This window comes from Passer domesticus, chromosome 5, assembly GCF_036417665.1.
Source record: "Passer domesticus isolate bPasDom1 chromosome 5, bPasDom1.hap1, whole genome shotgun sequence".
In the NCBI taxonomy this organism is placed as follows: Eukaryota; Metazoa; Chordata; class Aves; order Passeriformes; family Passeridae; genus Passer; species Passer domesticus.
In genome coordinates, this window is record NC_087478.1 from 53683 (window position 1) to 70636 (window position 16954).

The 16954-nt window shown below is 61.6% G+C and overlaps 1 protein-coding gene across 1 annotated transcript in view; it reads left to right on the plus strand.

Moving 5' to 3' along the window:
* NRF1 (nuclear respiratory factor 1) overlaps nucleotides 1-6522 on the plus strand; it is a 50788-nt gene extending 44266 nt beyond the window's left edge. The window contains exon 10 of the mRNA XM_064421624.1: nucleotides 4709-6522. Coding sequence (XP_064277694.1) covers nucleotides 4709-4872 — 164 coding nt within the window. The 3' untranslated portion in view covers nucleotides 4873-6522. The remainder of the gene's footprint in view (nucleotides 1-4708) is intronic.
* The last annotated feature ends 10432 nt before the right edge of the window (nucleotides 6523-16954 follow it).

Below are 16954 nucleotides of genomic sequence, written 5' to 3' on the forward strand. Positions count from 1 at the left end.
CTCTCTGAGGGGCTCCAAGGTGATGGCTCAAGCCCTTGTGCATCTTCCATTTTGTCCCATAAAAGAACTCCCAAGAGCAATAGTTCTGTGCTGCTCCATGACCTGACTCGTGTCCCTCCTCCTCCTCCTCCATGCCCAGCAGTGTTTCTTGTGGCATCACAACCCATCAACTCCCCTCAGGGAACAGCTCCACTCTTGGGTTCTTCCCTCAAGAAGAAGGTTTTCCCACTGAGAAGGTTTTCCCACCATCTCCCCACTGCTTGGAGCTGCCTCCTCACCCCTGCCCAAGGACAGGAGAGGAATTTTGGGTGGTTTCACAGTGGGGAAGCAAAGGCACAGCCTGGCTGCATCTTCCTGGGAGCCCGTGGGCACGGTTTGTGCTGCTCTGTGTGTGATCCATCACCTCTGCTGCTGTCCCTCCCGGGCAGGAGCTGCTCTGAGCAGCCACGGCTTCCTGTGGGATCCTGTTCTGCTCCACTTTCTTTGCAGGAATGTACATCCCAAAGACTCGAGAAGTTGGTTTGGATGTTTGGAGGTTTTTTTTGTCTAATGGATTTCCTGTTTTTAATACAATTGAAAGGGTCTGAAATCCATGCTTTAGATTAACATATGCCAGCTAGATTAGGGCTAATCAGGGCGCAGGTCTGAGCAGATGCAGCGCGGGGCCAATCCCAGACCTGATTACAGCATCTCAGCGCTTTAATCGTCTCTCTCCCAAGGGCGATCAGCCCTGCTCTAATGCCCAGCAGGCTCGGAGCCTCTGCTGCTGTGGTTCCTTCCCACCCCTGGCAGCAAGGGCCGCCACGTCAGCCGCTGAGGCGATTTGCGCTAATCGCACGCAGAACGGGATCCGCCTCTCAGGGACACTTCCCTGCTCTCCCAGAGGTGGCCGAGCCCAGCCTGAACCAACTCACCCTTCCCCAGCACCCCTGGGGTGCCAGGGCTCACCAGTGCCCAGTTTTGGGCAGTTTGGGCAGCACGGAGGGATGGTGGCTCGGGCGCCGCGCGGGCTGGTGGTGGCTCTGCTGCCTGGGCTGTCCATGCTTGATCTGCTCTGGGTTAACAACCCCAGAAACCCCAAGGGCTTAGGTGGCTTCTTGGTCTGGAGCGGGGATTTGAGGTGCACGCCAGGCCAGAGCTCCGGCTCCTGCCTGAACTGGGATGTGCTGTGTTCCCCCTGCGAGATTTTCTCCAGCAGGGCTGAGCCTGAGCTCTGCTCTCTCGTTTCTTCTGTTGCCTGAAATTCCCCGAATGCCCCAGGAGCTGGGAGCCTCCTGTGACTCTGTGCCTTTCATGGCAGCCACTGCTGAACACCCAAGCAGGGAACGAGTTCCTTGTTTGGGCCTGGGGAATGTGGCCATGACCCCTCGGGCTGGGGGACGTGCGGGCTGTGCCCACGGCGTGGTGGCTCTGCTGCCTGGGCTGTCCATGCTTGATCTGCTCTGGGTTAACACCCCCAGAAACCCAAAGGGCTTAGGTGGCTTCTTGGTTTGGAGCGGGGATTTGAGGTGCACGCCAGGCCAGAGCTCCAGCTCCTGCCTGAACTGGGATGTGCTGTGTTCCCCCTGCGAGATTTTCTCCAGCAGGGCTGAGCCTGAGCTCTGCTCTCTCGTTTCTTCTGTTGCCTGAAATTCCCTGAATGCCCAGGAACTCCTGACTCTGTGCCTTTCATGGCAGCCAAGCAGGGAACCAGTTCCTTGTTTGGGCCTGGGGAATGTGGCCACGACCCCTCGGGCTGGGGGACCAGGACACTTGCCAGCCCACGGAGCGCGCTGGGACCCCGGGGGAGGATGCTGGGGTCACCCACCTGGCCAGCATGATTAACTCCTAAGCTTTCCTGTCTGCACTCAGAGTTATCCCAGGACACGGAGCCGCCCCTGTTACCAAACCCGTGTCCTTGGGGCAGAGCTCTGCTCGCTGCTCCTCAGCCCACAGGGATTGTGCTGCTTTTTTGGGAAAGCCTGGTGTCCTGGCAGGGCTGGCCATCCATCCTGTGCTGCTGCTGGAAGGATTTGTTGACCTCAAAAAGCTGGTTTTTCCCCCAGCAGAGGTGTGGGTAGTTTCTGAAATGTCTAAATTATCTCTCTTGGCCAAGCAAAGGTGGAGGTGGGCGCAGGGACAACCCTGGAGTACAACGATGGAGTTTCTCCTCCAGCCTGCAGGATTTGCCATTCCCCTCCCCTGCCCAGCTCTGTCGGGTGCTCCTTGCTATTTTTCCACCTCTTTCCACCTTTCCCATCCCAGTGACCCTGAGGGGCCTGGTTGTTTTGGTGTCACCTTGGTTGGTGTTTCCTGGCTCACCAGGCTCCCTTTGGCACTGCAGCCCGAGCCTTTGCCAGCTCCATCCTCAGCCTGGAGGCAGCTGATCCATTCCTGAGCCTTGGGAAAGGCTGGTCCTGCTTTGCTGGCCACATCCACGACTGGGAAGGGCTGAGGAAGGGGGATTGCTTTCCTTTCTGTGTTCTGTGTGTCACATCCACCGTGGAGAGCCTGGGGGCTCACCCAGGAGCCAGGAGCAGGTCTGGCCTGGCCAGGGCTTGTTGGGCAGAAGGACCTGGCTGGGATGGAGAGGGAGCAGGAGGAAGGGAATTGTGGTGGAGAGGGGTTGTGAGGGGCTCGTGGATGCACAGCAGTGGGATCCCCTCACGTGCCACCAGTGGGGAGGTGTTGGGGTGAGCTGCAGAGTTACAGGGGATGGGAGAAGCCAAGTTTATCCCCTCCTCAGCCCCACAGCTCCCAGTTCTGGGCATATCAAGTGGAAAATGCATGTGGGGAGTGTGTTCCTCATCCGTGGGGGATCCCTGGTGGGCTGTGGGGTGGGTGGGAGCAGTCCCTGCCTCCAGGAAAACTCGGCCTGCTGGGTTTGGCTGAGCAGCTCCCTGCTGTACCCATTTTTGGGTTCCTCCCCCAAAAATGATGTTATTTCTTTCCTCCTCATCCTCATTCCCTCCCTGCAGCCTCACAGCCCCGGGGTGTGGGCCCCAAGGTGCTGCCACCCCTCTGAGCCCCATCCCATCCTGCTGGCTCCAGGAGGGCAGGTCCAGCTCAGGGAGGGCACCAAGGACAGATCACCCACCCAGCCTGGCACTGCCCTTCCTGACTGCTGCTTTTCATGGACACACTCATGGAATGGTTTGGCTGGGAAGGAACTTTAAAGATCATCCAGTTCCAACCCAAACCACGGGCAGGGACACCTCACATTAGCCCAAACCACATCCAGCCTTGGGCACGGCAGGGATGCAGGAATTCCTCATTGCCAAGATCCCACCCATGGCTGCCCTCTGGCACTGGCAGCCATTCCCTGGCTCCTGTCCCTTGTCCCCAGTCCCTCTGCAGCTCTCCTGGAGCCCCTGCAATGTGCTGGAAGCTCTCCCTGCATCCTCCCCTTCTCCAGGAAGGATCCAGGAGAGTGGATCCAGAGCAGAGCAGCTCCACCCTGGAGCAGCTCCGGGGCCTCCTCTGGGTCCCCCCAGCATCTCCAGCTCCTCACAGCTCCCACCCTCCTCCAGGAGGGATAACCCCAAATCCCCCCGTGCCACAGCTCCCACCCTCCTCCAGGAGGGATAACCCCAAATCCCCCTGTACCACAGCTCCCACCCTCCTCCAGGAGGGATAACCCCAAATCCCCCCGTGCCACAGCTCCCACCCTCCTCCAGGAGGGATAACCCCAAATCCCCCCATGCCACAGCTCCCACCCTGCTCCAGGAGGGATAACCCCAAATCCCCCTGTACCACAGCTCCCACCCTCCTCCAGGAGGGATAACCCCAAATCCCTCTGTACCACAGCATCCCACCCTCCTCCAGGAGGGATAACCCCAAATCCCCCCATACCACAGCTCCCACCCTCCTCCAGGAGGGATAACCCCAAATCCCCCTGTACCACAGCTCCCACCCTCCTCCAGGAGGGATAACCCCAAATCCCTCTGTACCACAGCATCCCACCCTGCTCCAGGAGGGATAACCCCAAATCCCCCCGTGCCACAGCTCCCACCCTCCTCCAGGAGGGATAACCCCAAATCCCTCTGTACCACAGCTCCCACCCTCCTCCAGGAGGGATAACCCCAAATCCCCCCTGTACCACAGCATCCCACCCTGCTCCAGGAGGGATAACCCCAAATCCCCCTGTACCACAGCTCCCACCCTCCTCCAGGAGGGATAACCCCAAATCCCCCTGTACCACAGCATCCCACCCTGCTCCAGGAGGGATAACCCCAAATCCCCCTTTACCACAGCTCCCACCCTCCTCCAGGAGGGATAACCCCAAATCCCCCTTTACCACAGCTCCCACCCTCCTCCAGGAGGGATAACCCCAAATCCCCCCGTACCACAGCTCCCACCCTCCTCCAGGAGGGATAACCCCAAATCCCCCTGTACCACAGCATCCCACCCTCCTCCAGGAGGGATAACCCCAAATCCCCCTGTACCACAGCTCCCACCCTCCTCCAGGAGGGATAACCCCAAATCCCCCCGTGCCACAGCTCCCACCCTCCTCCAGGAGGGATAACCCCAAATCCCCCTGTACCACAGCATCCCACCCTGCTCCAGGAGGGATAACCCCAAATCCCCCCTGTACCACAGCATCCCACCCTCCTCCAGGAGGGATAACCCCAAATCCCCCCACCCTGCTCCAGGAGGGATAACCCCAAATCCCCCGTACCACAGCTCCCCCCCTGCTCCCTGTGACCCCGGTGTCCCTTGTGTCCCGCAGGGCTGGTGCAGATCCCGGTCAGCATGTACCAGACGGTGGTGACCAGCCTGGCGCAGGGCAATGGCCCCGTGCAGGTGGCCATGGCGCCGGTGACCACGCGCATCGCCGACACGGCCGTCACCATGGACGGCCAGGCCGTGGAGGTGGTGACCCTGGACCAGTGACCCCGGCCCCCTCGCCTGCTCTCCTCCACTCTTTTTTGTTCTACGCCTCTCCAGAGATGCAATCAGGTTGGCATTTGAGTCTCCCGGCTTTGGAAATGAAAAAGGGTTTTTTTGACCTTTTTTCTTTTTTTTTTTTTTTTAAATCGAGAAAAATAGAAAAAAAAACAAACAAAAAAACAACCAGATCCTGGCAGAGGATGTGTGTAAAGTGCATTTTTCTAGCGCCACTCTGCTCTCGGAGGAACGAGAAGCCAAATTGTGACGGGACTTTGATTCTGAGGAGGTTGGAAAGAAAAGGAAAATGAAAATAAAGCGACCCTTTACGCCCCGTTTTCCCCCACGTGGGATCGAGCAGGAGGAGGCTGGGGGGCAGCACGGACACCCTCAGCCAGCACCGACCTCGACAGCAAATTAGGTATCAAAGATTTTAATATGGACTTTTATATTCCAAGAAAAAAACCCGCCCCGGAAAAACAAAAACACACCAAAAAAAAAAAAAAAAAAAAAGGAAAAAAAAATGGGGGGAAAAAAAAAAAAGACTCCTCTCCTGGGAAGAAAAAAAAGAAAATAAAGTGCATGTGTGACTGCAGGGGGTGCAGAGCTGCCGAGGGACGCCGCCCTGCCCGGAGCTGCCGGAGGATCCCGCTCGGCTCCCCTTGGTGCACACTGGAGACCTGTTCCTCCTTCTCTGCCCCCGTACCTGCCATTTTAGATCCTTGGGGTTGGTTTGGTTTTTTGGTTTTTCCCTTTATTATTATTATTATTGTTGTTGTTGTTGTTGTTATTATTATTATTTCGTGGCTCTAGACCGGAGCGGAACTGCCTCTAAAGGGGCTCTGGCTGTGTGTCCCCCCTTTTCCCCAGCACATTCCTGGGATTTCCCCCTGAAAGGAGCCAGCTCGGGCTCCCCCGTTCCTGCTGCCACCCCGACCTCTCCTCCTGCAGCTCCTCCAGGAGAAGCTTTGCCTGCAGGGGGGATGCGAGCGAGACCCTTCCCTTTGGGGGCCCCGTCCCCCCTGCCCGTCCTGCTCCTGCCCAGCACGGTTTTAACCCCAAAATCCTTCCCAGGAGGGTTCCAAAAGCCTTTGGGGTGGGGTGGGGTGCTTTTGGGGGGGCAGATTTTATTCAGCATCCCCTCGTGCCCAACCAAACCCACCCTTCCCGCAAGCACTTCCCGTGGGATTTCATTTTTGGGGTTATTTTGGGGGTTTTTTATTATGATTTCCAGGTGGCCGTTCAAGTTCTGCCTTCGAGGAAGTTTTCAGATTCTTGTATTTACTTGTTTTATATGGGGGAAAAAAAAAGAAAAACCCACAAAAACAAACCTATCAAACGTTCTTTGTATACAGTTCTTGGGTCCTTTTTCCGAGGGGAGGGAGATCTTTCCATAGAAACTGTCCTGGTTCTCCAATTTCCGAAGGTTTTTGGGTTTGTTTTTGTTTTCTAATGATTATTTTTTTATCGTCGTTGTGAAGATGTCGGTGGCTTTCCAAGTCAGTGTTTCTTTGGCGATGAAATGAGGTTCTTTTAATCCCCCCCCCCCCAAAAAAAAAAAAGACAAAAACCAGGCAAATAGCAGAGCATGGACCCCCCCTTGTTTTCCCAGTGTCTATTATTGCCTCATTCAATAAATTGTTACAAATGTGTCTACCCGGGTGTGCAGCTCTCCTGTTTTGGGGCATTTGGGGCCACTTTTGGGAATATTCCTATGGGTGTTTTGGGCTTTGGTCCCTCCCCGCTCCCGTGCTGGGGCTGGGGAGGAGAAGCTGAGCATCACCAGGATGGTTTTGGGGTTTAATCCTTTTTTTGATGCAATTTACCTCATTTTCACCTTCCAGCACCAACCCTGGGGGTGCCAGAGCATCCCCCCACGCTCCCCCCCAGGGGCTGAGCTGCCTTTTGGGGTGAATTCCTCCATTTTCAGCCCCTTCTCACCCCGATGTTATTTTTTTGGGGGGAGTGCAAACCCAAAAAGGAGGAGGCAGGAAACGCAGGGCTGGGTTCCAGCAGCTTTATTGAGGGGTGGTGGCTGCATCCAGGGAGTCCTGCGGGGCTCCTGGGGCACAGGAGGAGCAGGAAGAGCTGGAAGGAGCAGGAGAGGGAGGACGGGAGCCATGGGGCCGCTTCCCGGGGATGCTCCCAGGAATTCCCACCGGCTGGGGCACTGCTGGGGCCGACCTGGGCTCTGGGCACCTCTGGGCACCTCTGGGCACCTCTGGGGACCCCAGGCCCGGCTGGGGGGGCCCAAAGGGGCCCCGGCTGTGGCAGCAGGGCCGGGGGAGGGGGCTGGGCCCGGCAGACGCTGCTGGGGTTTTTAATCTTCGTTAATCGGCCTTTAATGAGCAGAGAGGGGCCTCGAGCTGGGGCAGCTCCGGCAGCCCGGCACCCACAGCCCGCACCCTACTGGGAGGGACTGGTAACCTGCATCCCATACTGGGACAGACTGGTAACCTGCATCCCATACTGGGAGGGACTGGTAACCTGCATCCCATACTGGGACAGACTGGTAACCTGCATCCCTGTACTGGGACAGACTGGTAACCTGCATCCCATACTGGGACAGACTGGTAACCTGCATCCCTGTACTGGGACAGACTGGTAACCTGCATCCCATACTGGGACAGACTGGTAACCTGTATCCCATACTGGGACAGACTGGTGGGGCTGCACCAGTAACCTGCATCCCATACTGGGACAGACTGGTGGGGCTGGAACCTGCACCAGTAACCTCCATTCCATACTGGGAGGGACTGGTGGGGCTGCACCAGTAACTTGCATTCTGTACTGGGAGGGACTGGTGGGGCTGCACCAGTAACCTCCATTCCATACTGGGAGGGACTGGTGGGGCTGCACCAGTAACCTCCAGTCCATACTGGGAGGGACTGGTGGGGCTGGAGCCTGGACCAGTAACCTGCACCCTGTACTGGGAGGGACTGGTGGGGCTGGAGCCTGAACCAGTAACCTCCTGTACTGGGACAGACTGGTGGGGCTGCACCAGTAACCTACATCCCATACTGGGAGGGACTGGTGGGGCTGCACCAGTAACCTCCTTCCATACTGGGAGGGACTGGTGGGGTTGGAACCTGCACCAGTAACCTCCAATCCATACTGGGAGGGACTGGTGGGGCTGCACCCTGAACCAGTAACCTGCATCCCATACTGGGAGGGACTGGTGGGGCTGGAGCCTGAACCAGTAACCTCCTGTACTGGGACAGACTGGTGGGGCTGCACCAGTAACCTCCATCCCATACTGGGAGGGACTGGTGGGGCTGCACCCTGCACCAGTAACCTCCATCCCATACTGGGAGGGACTGGTGGGATGGAGCCTGGAAAAGTAACCTCCAATCCATACTGGGAGGGACTGGTGGGGCTGCACCCTGCACCAGTAACCTCCATTCTGTACTGGTGGGGCTGCACCATTCCCTCCCCCAGCCCGGGTGTCACAGGGGGTCCCCCCGGCACTGGGGGGGGTCTTTGTGTGGATTTTCTGCCTCCACCCCCCATCCCGGCACTGCCGTGCCCAGGGAGGGCCCTGAACTGCACAAGGAGGCCCCAAAGTGCAGGATTTGAGCCCAAAAATGCAGGGGGGTGCTGGGATGGGCCGGGTGCTGCAGCTGGGAAGGGCCAGGACAGAGGGGGGGTCCTGGGGGGCTCCCCCCAGGGAGCTGATCCCAGGAACGCTGATCCCGGGGAGCTGATCCTGGGGAATGCTCATCCTGGGGAACGCTGATCCCGGGGAACGCTGATCCCAGGGAACGCGGATCCCGGGGGCACCGCCCACTTTGGGGTGGAGCCTCGGGAGGGGCGGGGCTCCTGGGGGTGTGGCCAGGGGGTGGGGCTGGGGATGCTCCACCCCTGACCCCCCCCCAGCAGAGTGGGGGTGGGGTTAAATCCAGGGGGAGGGAGGGATGGACAGACAGACAGACTGGGAGATGGATCAGGGGATGGACAGACGGACAGGTGGGTGGACAGACAGATGGAAAGGCTCGGGATGGATGGATGGATGGATGGATGATGGATGGATGGATGATGGATGGATGATGGATGGATGGATGGATGATGGATGGATGGATGGATGGATGGATGGATGGATGGATGGATGGATGATGGATGGATGGATGGATGGATGATGGATGATGGATAGATGGATGGATGGATGGATGATGGATGGATGATGGATGGATGGATGGATGGATGGATGATGGATGGATGGATGGATGGATGGATGGATGATGGATGGATGGATGGATGGATGGATGATGGATGGATGGATGGATGGATGGATGGATGATGGATGGATGGATGATGGATGGATGGATGATGGATGGATGGATGATGGATGGATGGATGATGGATGGATGGATGGATGATGGATGGATGGATGATGGATGATGGATGGATGATGGATGGATGGATGATGGATGGATGGATGGATGGATGGATGGATGGATGGATGGATGGATGGATGGATGATGGATGATGGATGATGGATGGATGATGGATGATGGATGGATGGATGATGGATGGATGGATGGATGGATGGATGGATGATGGATGGATGGATGATGGATGGATGGATGGATGGATGGATGGATGGATGGATGGATGGATGATGGATGGATGGATGATGGATGGATGGATGGATGGATGGATGGATGGATGGATGATGGATGGATGGATGGATGGATGGATGGATGGATGGATGATGGATGGATGGATGATGGATGATGGATGGATGATGGATGATGGATGGATGGATGATGGATGGATGGATGGATGGATGATGGATGGATGGATGGATGATGGATGGATGGATGGATGGATGGATGGATGGATGGATGGATGGATGATGGATGGATGATGGATGGATGGATGATGGATGATGGATGGATGGATGGATGATGAATGGATGATGGATGGATGATGGATGATGGATGGATGGATGGTGGATGGATGATGGATGGATGATGGATGGATGGATGGATGATGGATGGATGGATGGATGGATGATGGATGGATGATGGATGGATGATGGATGGATGATGGATGGATGATGGATGGATGGATGATGGATGGATGATGGATGGATGGATGGATGGATGGATGGATGGATGGATGGATGATGGATGGATGGATGGATGGATGGATGGTGGATGATGGATGGATGGATGGATGGATGGATGGATGGATGGATGGATGATGGATGGATGGATGGATGGATGGATGGATGGATGGATGGATGGTGGATGATGGATGGATGGATGGATGGATGGATGGATGATGGATGGATGGATGGATGGATGGATGGATGGATGGTGGATGATGGATGGATGGATGGATGGATGGATGGATGATGGATGGATGATGGATGGATGGATGATGGATGGATGATGGATGGATGGATGATGGATGGATGGATGGATGGATGGATGGATGATGGATGGATGATGGATGATGGATGATGGATGGATGGATGGATGGATGGATGGATGGATGGATGGATGGATGACGGATGGATGATGGATGGATGGATGGATGGATGGATGGATGGATGGATGGATGGATGGATGGAAAGGGAGGAGGATGGATGGATGATTCCACACCTGGACAGACAGACAGACAGACAGACAGGGGACAGGTGTCTGTACAGCCAATGGACGTGGCTGCAGGAATAGACAGACGTTGGGCGTTTGTTACCTGGACAAGCAGACGGATGAACAGCCAGACAGACACACGGACACCTGTGCCCCCACAGCCCCCACCTACCCCAGCGGGCGATGGGGACCCCCATCCGTCCGTCTGTCCGTCCCTCCCTGCCCCCAGCACAGGAGGATGATTGGAGCCTGCAGCCTAATCCCGCGTGATCCAATCTCCGCGGGCTTATGCCAAAGCTCCGTAATCACCCAGGGCTGCCCTACATACCCAGCACAGCCCAGCCCAGCCGGCCGTGGGGGAAGGGGCGTGCACGGCCCCCACCCCCGCACAGCCCGGAGCTGCCCTCCCTCCCATTCCCTGTCCCTAAAAGCTGGCACCATCCCTGCTCCCACACCGGGGACGGGCAGGGGGGACATGGGGCAGCCGCCACCGCCAGCGGCTTCATCCGTGCCTCAGTTTCCTCCCTGCACGGGGATGGAGTGGGGCCGGATCCAGGAGTGGGGCCGGATCCGGGGCTGGATCCGGGGCTGGGGCAGGGGCTGCTTTCCCACTCCCACCCCCGCAGGGCCCTGCCCGTGACACCCGGAGTCACACGGGGACACGTGGCCACGCTGCTCCCGTGCCCGGTATCCCACAGATCCAGTTCTCCCCCTGCCATGGAGGCGGGCTGGGATGCCAGACCCCCCTCTCGGGCTGGGGAGCAGCTCAGTGTCCCCATCCCCCCGTACCCCGTGTGCAGGGCACCCACAGCATCCCCCAAATCCACGCGGGTGGAGTGGGGCCCTCCCCAGACCCCGCGGGGCCCTCCCAGCCCGGCAGCAGAGCCCTGGGGGCCGGGGGGTGCCAGGGGACACCAGGGGACACCAGGGGACACCGGGGGACACCGGGGGGACGCTCGTGCCTGCGGCGGTGCCCCGGGGCCGTAGTTGGCAAGTCTAGAACCACCGGATCCTGCTACCGCACCAGTGTGAGTTCTACCATTGCCAAAGGCAGCCCCGGGGGCAGCCAGGCCCGGCCTGGGGACACCGAGGGACACCCGGCCACGGTGCCAGGCCTGCAAAGCTGCACAAAACTGCAAAAATGAATGATTTCACCCAGACGTGGCTCCAGATCCCCCGTGGGCACGCTGGGCTCAACCCCAGGGGGTCACCAGTGCAGGGGACAAGAGGTGTGGGGTCCATCCTGTTCGTGGTGGCCACCACGAGGACACGGCCTGGCCGAGGTGTCCCCGTGGGCTGGGACACCAGGCTGGGGTGGACACCCCCTCAATGCCACCACGGCGTGGCTGTGATGGACATCCCCCCTGACCCAGCAATCCCAGAGGCGTTTCCAGCACCCCATGCCAGCATCCCCCACCAAAACCCCGACGCTGCTGCTCCGTGCCCGGCCCGGCGCTGCTCTCCCCGCCCTCTCCCATATTGGCACTACACATAATTGCTCAAAAGCTACAAATCAAAGCAAAAATGTGCTAGTGCCAAAACGGGCCAGGCGGCGTCGGCGACGGCCCCGCGGGGCTCGCGGGTCTTTCTCTGCTCTGTTTATGGCCCTATGGTAATTCACTGACCGCGGGGTTGCACAGTGAATTCTACCAGTGCCATACACAGAACAGGAGTAGCGAGCTCGCTCCTGCCTCCTTCTCCCTGATTTCCACCCAAATCCTCGCCCTGCAGGAGCCCCACGCCCCCGGCCCCGGAGCGGCGACAGGAAAAATGGGAATCGATGATTGTTATTGATTGGGAAAACGATTTGGGAATGGCCCAGGCAGGGGGATGCTCACCCCGGTGCCGCCTCTCCGGGAGGGGTGGGGAGGGTCCGGTCCCCGGCTCAGCCGGTGGATTTTTTGGGATGGGGATGCTGGAAGCCATTTCCCAGCCACTGCCTTTCCAGGGATATCCAGGAATCCCAGCCCCAGGGTCGCCACCCCCCCGGGAGGGATGCAAACCCCCCAAAATGGTCCCAGACCCCCGAAATGTGGCAAGCTCCCCCAATGGCCGCAAGCGCCCCAAAAGTGTCCCAGATCTCCAAATGTTGCAAAGCTTCTGGATGGTTCCACTCCCCCCAGAACGCCGCAATCCCTCCAGTTAATCCCAAACTGTCCAGGCGGCTGCAGCCCCTCTAAAATGCTTCAACCCCCCCAAAAGGTTTCAATCCCCCTGGATGAATGAAAGCCCCCCAAAATTTGCAGCTCCCCTGGATGGCTGCAAGCCCCCAGAAGGTTAAACCCCCCCCTGGATGGTCACAGACACCCCCAAAAGGTTGTAACCTCTCCTGGATGGTTTTGAAGCATGCAGATAACCCGAATTCCCCTCCAAAAATCCTACTGCAACCCCCCTGAAAGGTTACAAACCCACTGAACGGGGGCAGAGCCCCCAAAAACATTTGAGAAGACTCTTGGTGGCACTGGACCCTCCAAAACTGCAACACCCCAACAGAGATGCAGACCTCCTGGATGGCTGCAAACCCCCAAATGGCTGCAAGCCCCCCAAAATGCTGAACCACCCCCCCAGATGGCTTCAAACCCCCCAAAACTTGCAAACCCCCTTCGTTGCTGAAGATCCTCCAAAAGCAAGAGCCCGCCCAAGAGGATGCAGATCCCCTCGAGCGGCTGAGACCCCCTGGGTGGCCACAGACCCCCCCAAAAACCTGCAGCCCCCTCGCAGGGTGGCAAAGCCCCCCTGATGGCTGCAGACCCCCGGCTGGCAGCGACACCGGCCCGGCGGCCGCGGCGGAGGAGGAGGAGGAGGAGGAAGCACAAAGTGTCCTTTGTGTGGGCAACGCCGAGGCCCCAGCGAGCCCAGAGGGCCCGGGATGAGCTCGGGGTCCCCGGATCCGCTGCTGGGAGCTGACCCCCCTGAGGAGGCAGCCCCCCACCCCTCAAATCTGGGGACAGAGATGAACGGCGGCGCTCGCCAGGCTCAGCTTGGGAGCGTCACACGCGGAGGGGTCAGCGCCAGCAGGGACAAAACCGTCCCCAACCCGCGCCCACCTCTGGGGCTCCAACACCAACGCCCCCCAGGAAACACCTAAAATTCCTGGAGAAGCCCCCAGACCCCGCGGCGCTCGGCCAAGCGAGCCCAAAGGGAGAGAAGCCCCCGTGACCACGGCTCCGTCCTCACCTGGGGGACACCGCCCTGGCACTGCGGAGGCTCGGGGACAGCGGTCCCGGGGGACGCGGGCGAGGCCGAGCCCGTGGCCATCCTTGGCGTGACTTTGAGGGCGACGCCTCCGCCGGATCCGCGTGGCCCCGGCACCGCTGGCCCCAAGGCGCCAGCCGCGGCCCGGCCGCCCCAGCACGGCCTTGGGGTGCCCCCTTTGTCCCTGTCCCCGTGCCCGGCCTCGCCCAGGGCTGAGCCAGGCCCGGCTGAGCCAGGCCCGGCTGAGCCAGCCCCTCTGCGGAGCCGCCGCGCCCGCTCGTGACGTTGGGAGCTGCCGCATTGCGGATGTTGCCCCCCCGGGGCCCCCCCGGCCCCGCTCCCGCAGCCCCCGCCGAGCCTCCGGGGGTTCTGCCCCGAGACCCTCAGCACGGGGACAGCGGGGTGCCCCGGCCGCGTTTTGGGGGCCAAACGCCATCCCCAAAGCCAAGAGGGTGCCGGAGTCGCCGGCGACGCACGCGGCACCAAGATGGTGCTCGGGTGGCTCGGGGACGTGGTGACTCCGGGATGGGGACACGGCCGCTGGCTCCCCTGGCATGGGGGGCACGGGGGGCGCGCGCCCGGCCGGCCTCGACGCCTGGCACGTGTGGGAATCCATGGGAATCCCAGGTGGGGACGGGATGGGGACAAGGACAAGGACAAGACGGGGACAAGGACAAGGACAAGACGGGGATGGGGACAGCGGCAGGGATGGGGATGGGATGGAGGTGATGGGGTGGGGATGAGGCGTGGGACAAGGAGAGAGGACAAGGAGAGGTGGGAAGGAGACAGGGATGAGCACGGGGATGGGGACAGGGACAGAGGTGGGGACAGATAAAGACGGGCATGAGGAGAGACAGAAATTTGGTCAGGGACAGAGCCGAGGACGGGGATGTGGCTTGAGATGGGGACAAGGACAGGGGCAGGGATGGAGCAGCCGGGAGCCCATTTTGGGGCTAAACCGGGCAGATTTGTGCCGCAGTGCCCGAGACACCGGGCGTGCCCCCCCTCACCCCAGAGCCCGGGGCAGGACCCCCCCCCCCGCCACCCCGACTGAGGTCTGCTGTCCCCGGACAGCGCTGGGGACACGCCTGAGCCCCCCGGGGTGCCCTGACTCTCCGCAGCACCGGGCGGGGCAGGGCGGGCGCACCCCGGGGCTTGGGGGGCTTGGGCAGCCCCCCCAAAGCGACCCCCGTGTGCGGGGTCCCGCAGCCGGGTTACCGCTGTGAGCGACAGCGGAGCCGCCAGCGGGGCTGCCGAGCGGCCCCGGGCCGCACCCGGGGGCGGGGGAGGCGCCCCCGGACCCCCAAAGAGCCCCCCAGGGCCGGGGGACCGCGACCCCGCTGTCACTCGCCGGGATGCGACCGCTGCGACACCGCCCCGACGGCAGAGGTTTGGGGGGGCCCGGGCAGGATGGGGGGCTCGGGAGGGGGGGGTGCGGCACGGGGGGCTCAGCCCGAAGGGGTTTGGGGACCCTCACGTCGAGGAAAAGCGGGGACAGGGGGGAAAGCAGCGGGGACGGGGGGGAAGCAGCGCCGACCCGGGGTCGGGTCCCGCCGGGAGGGAGCGGGGGGAAAGGAGCGGTTCAGGGGGGGTCCCCAAACCCCGGGGGGGGTCCCCAAACCCCGGGGGGGTCCCAGCAGGACCTGACCCCCCCCCGGGGCCGGGGACAGCACTCACCTCTGCTCCCCGCGCTGCCTCGGCTCCGGGCGGCCGCACCGGGGCCCGACGGGGGGGTTGGGGTCACCGAGGGGCTGGGGGGTACACGGACGGACAGGGGACCCGCCCCCCCGGCACCCCGCAGCCCCGGGGGTCCCCGCCGCCGCCCGCAGCCCCGGCGCCCGCCCGAGTGGCGGGGAGCGGCGGCGGCGGCGGCCTTAGCCCGGCCGGGGGACCCCCCCTGCGGCTCCCAATTGGCCCAGGTGCCCCGGAAGGTGGAGCCGGGCCCGGGGCGGGGTGGGGGGGGGGCCGGGCTCACCTTGGGCCGCCCCCCCCCCGCGCACAGCCCGGCCCCGGGGCCGCCCCGGCGGGGCCAGCGGCGCGCCCCGAGCCCCCGCCGCCCCTCGGGCCGGCCCGGCCGGGGGTGCCGAGACCCCCCCGAGGGGCGCGGACGGAGCGGGGGCTCGCAGAGGGGCGGAGAGCCCCCCCCGCGCATCCCTCGGTGCGCTCCGCGGGGCGGGGGCGGCTCCCGGCCGTCCCCGGGGCCCGGGGGCGGCTCCGGGCCGGCGGGGCCCGGGGGCGGCTGAGCCGCGGCCGGCGGCTCCTGCCCCTTGGGGGGGCACTTTTATAGGCGCTGCCGGCCCGCCCCGGGGCCGCCGTCGGGGCCGCTCGCCGGCTGTCGGACACCGGAGCCGCGCACCTGAGCCGCCCCGCCGCCCCGATCCGGTTTCCCGCTGCCTCGACCCCCCCCGCATCCCCCCCGGGCCCGGGGGGGCGAAGGAAAGCGATCCCGAGCCCCCCCGCACCCCCCGGCTCCGCAACCCGAGAGGCGCAGCTGCCGCGGGGGCTCGGGGGGCTCGGGGGGCGCGACCCCCGGGCGGGGTACGGGGGGGCGCGTGGGGTGATACCGGGGGGGGAAAAGCGCTCCCGGTGTCCCGGGGCTCCGGAGGGGTCCCCTCCTCGTCCCAGCGGTCCGCAGAGGGGCTGCCCGCCCCCCATCCTGCTGAAATTATCTCCCACCCCCCAAAATTCCGCTTCTTGGCCCCAGATTAAACCCCCCCCACACACCCCAAACCGCCCCCGAACTCCCCCAGCGCGATAACGCGGGTTCAAATATAAAAATGTGAATATATATATAAAAATATAAATGTACAAATATATCTATAAAAATATAAATATATAAATATATATATAAAATATAAATAAAAATACAATTTTTTATGAGAATTCACTCCCGGGGGGGGGGGTCAGCGCCGCCCCCCCGCCCCAGGGGCGCGAGCAGCCCCGCGCTCCAAACCAGCCCGACCAGTTTGGGGCCGGGCTGCCCGCTGGGACCGGCAGCGGGCTCGGGTTGCCGCGGGGACGGAGGCTGGGGAAGCCATCGCTGCTTCCCGGGGGTTTTGGGGGGTTAAACCCCCCGGGCGTGCAGCAGGGGGTGGGGGCAGCCCCCCAGGAGAGATGGGGGGCGAGGGGAGGGGCTGGGAGGGGTGATCTGGGGTTGGGATGAGCTCGGGATGCTGCTCTGTGGGTCCTGGCAGGGTCCCCAAGGCCCGGCCTGGAGCCTGGGGGCACCTCTGGGGGTCCCCACGAGCCAAGGGTGGTCCCCAAGGGTGGGGAGCACCTGGGGTGGCCCCTGC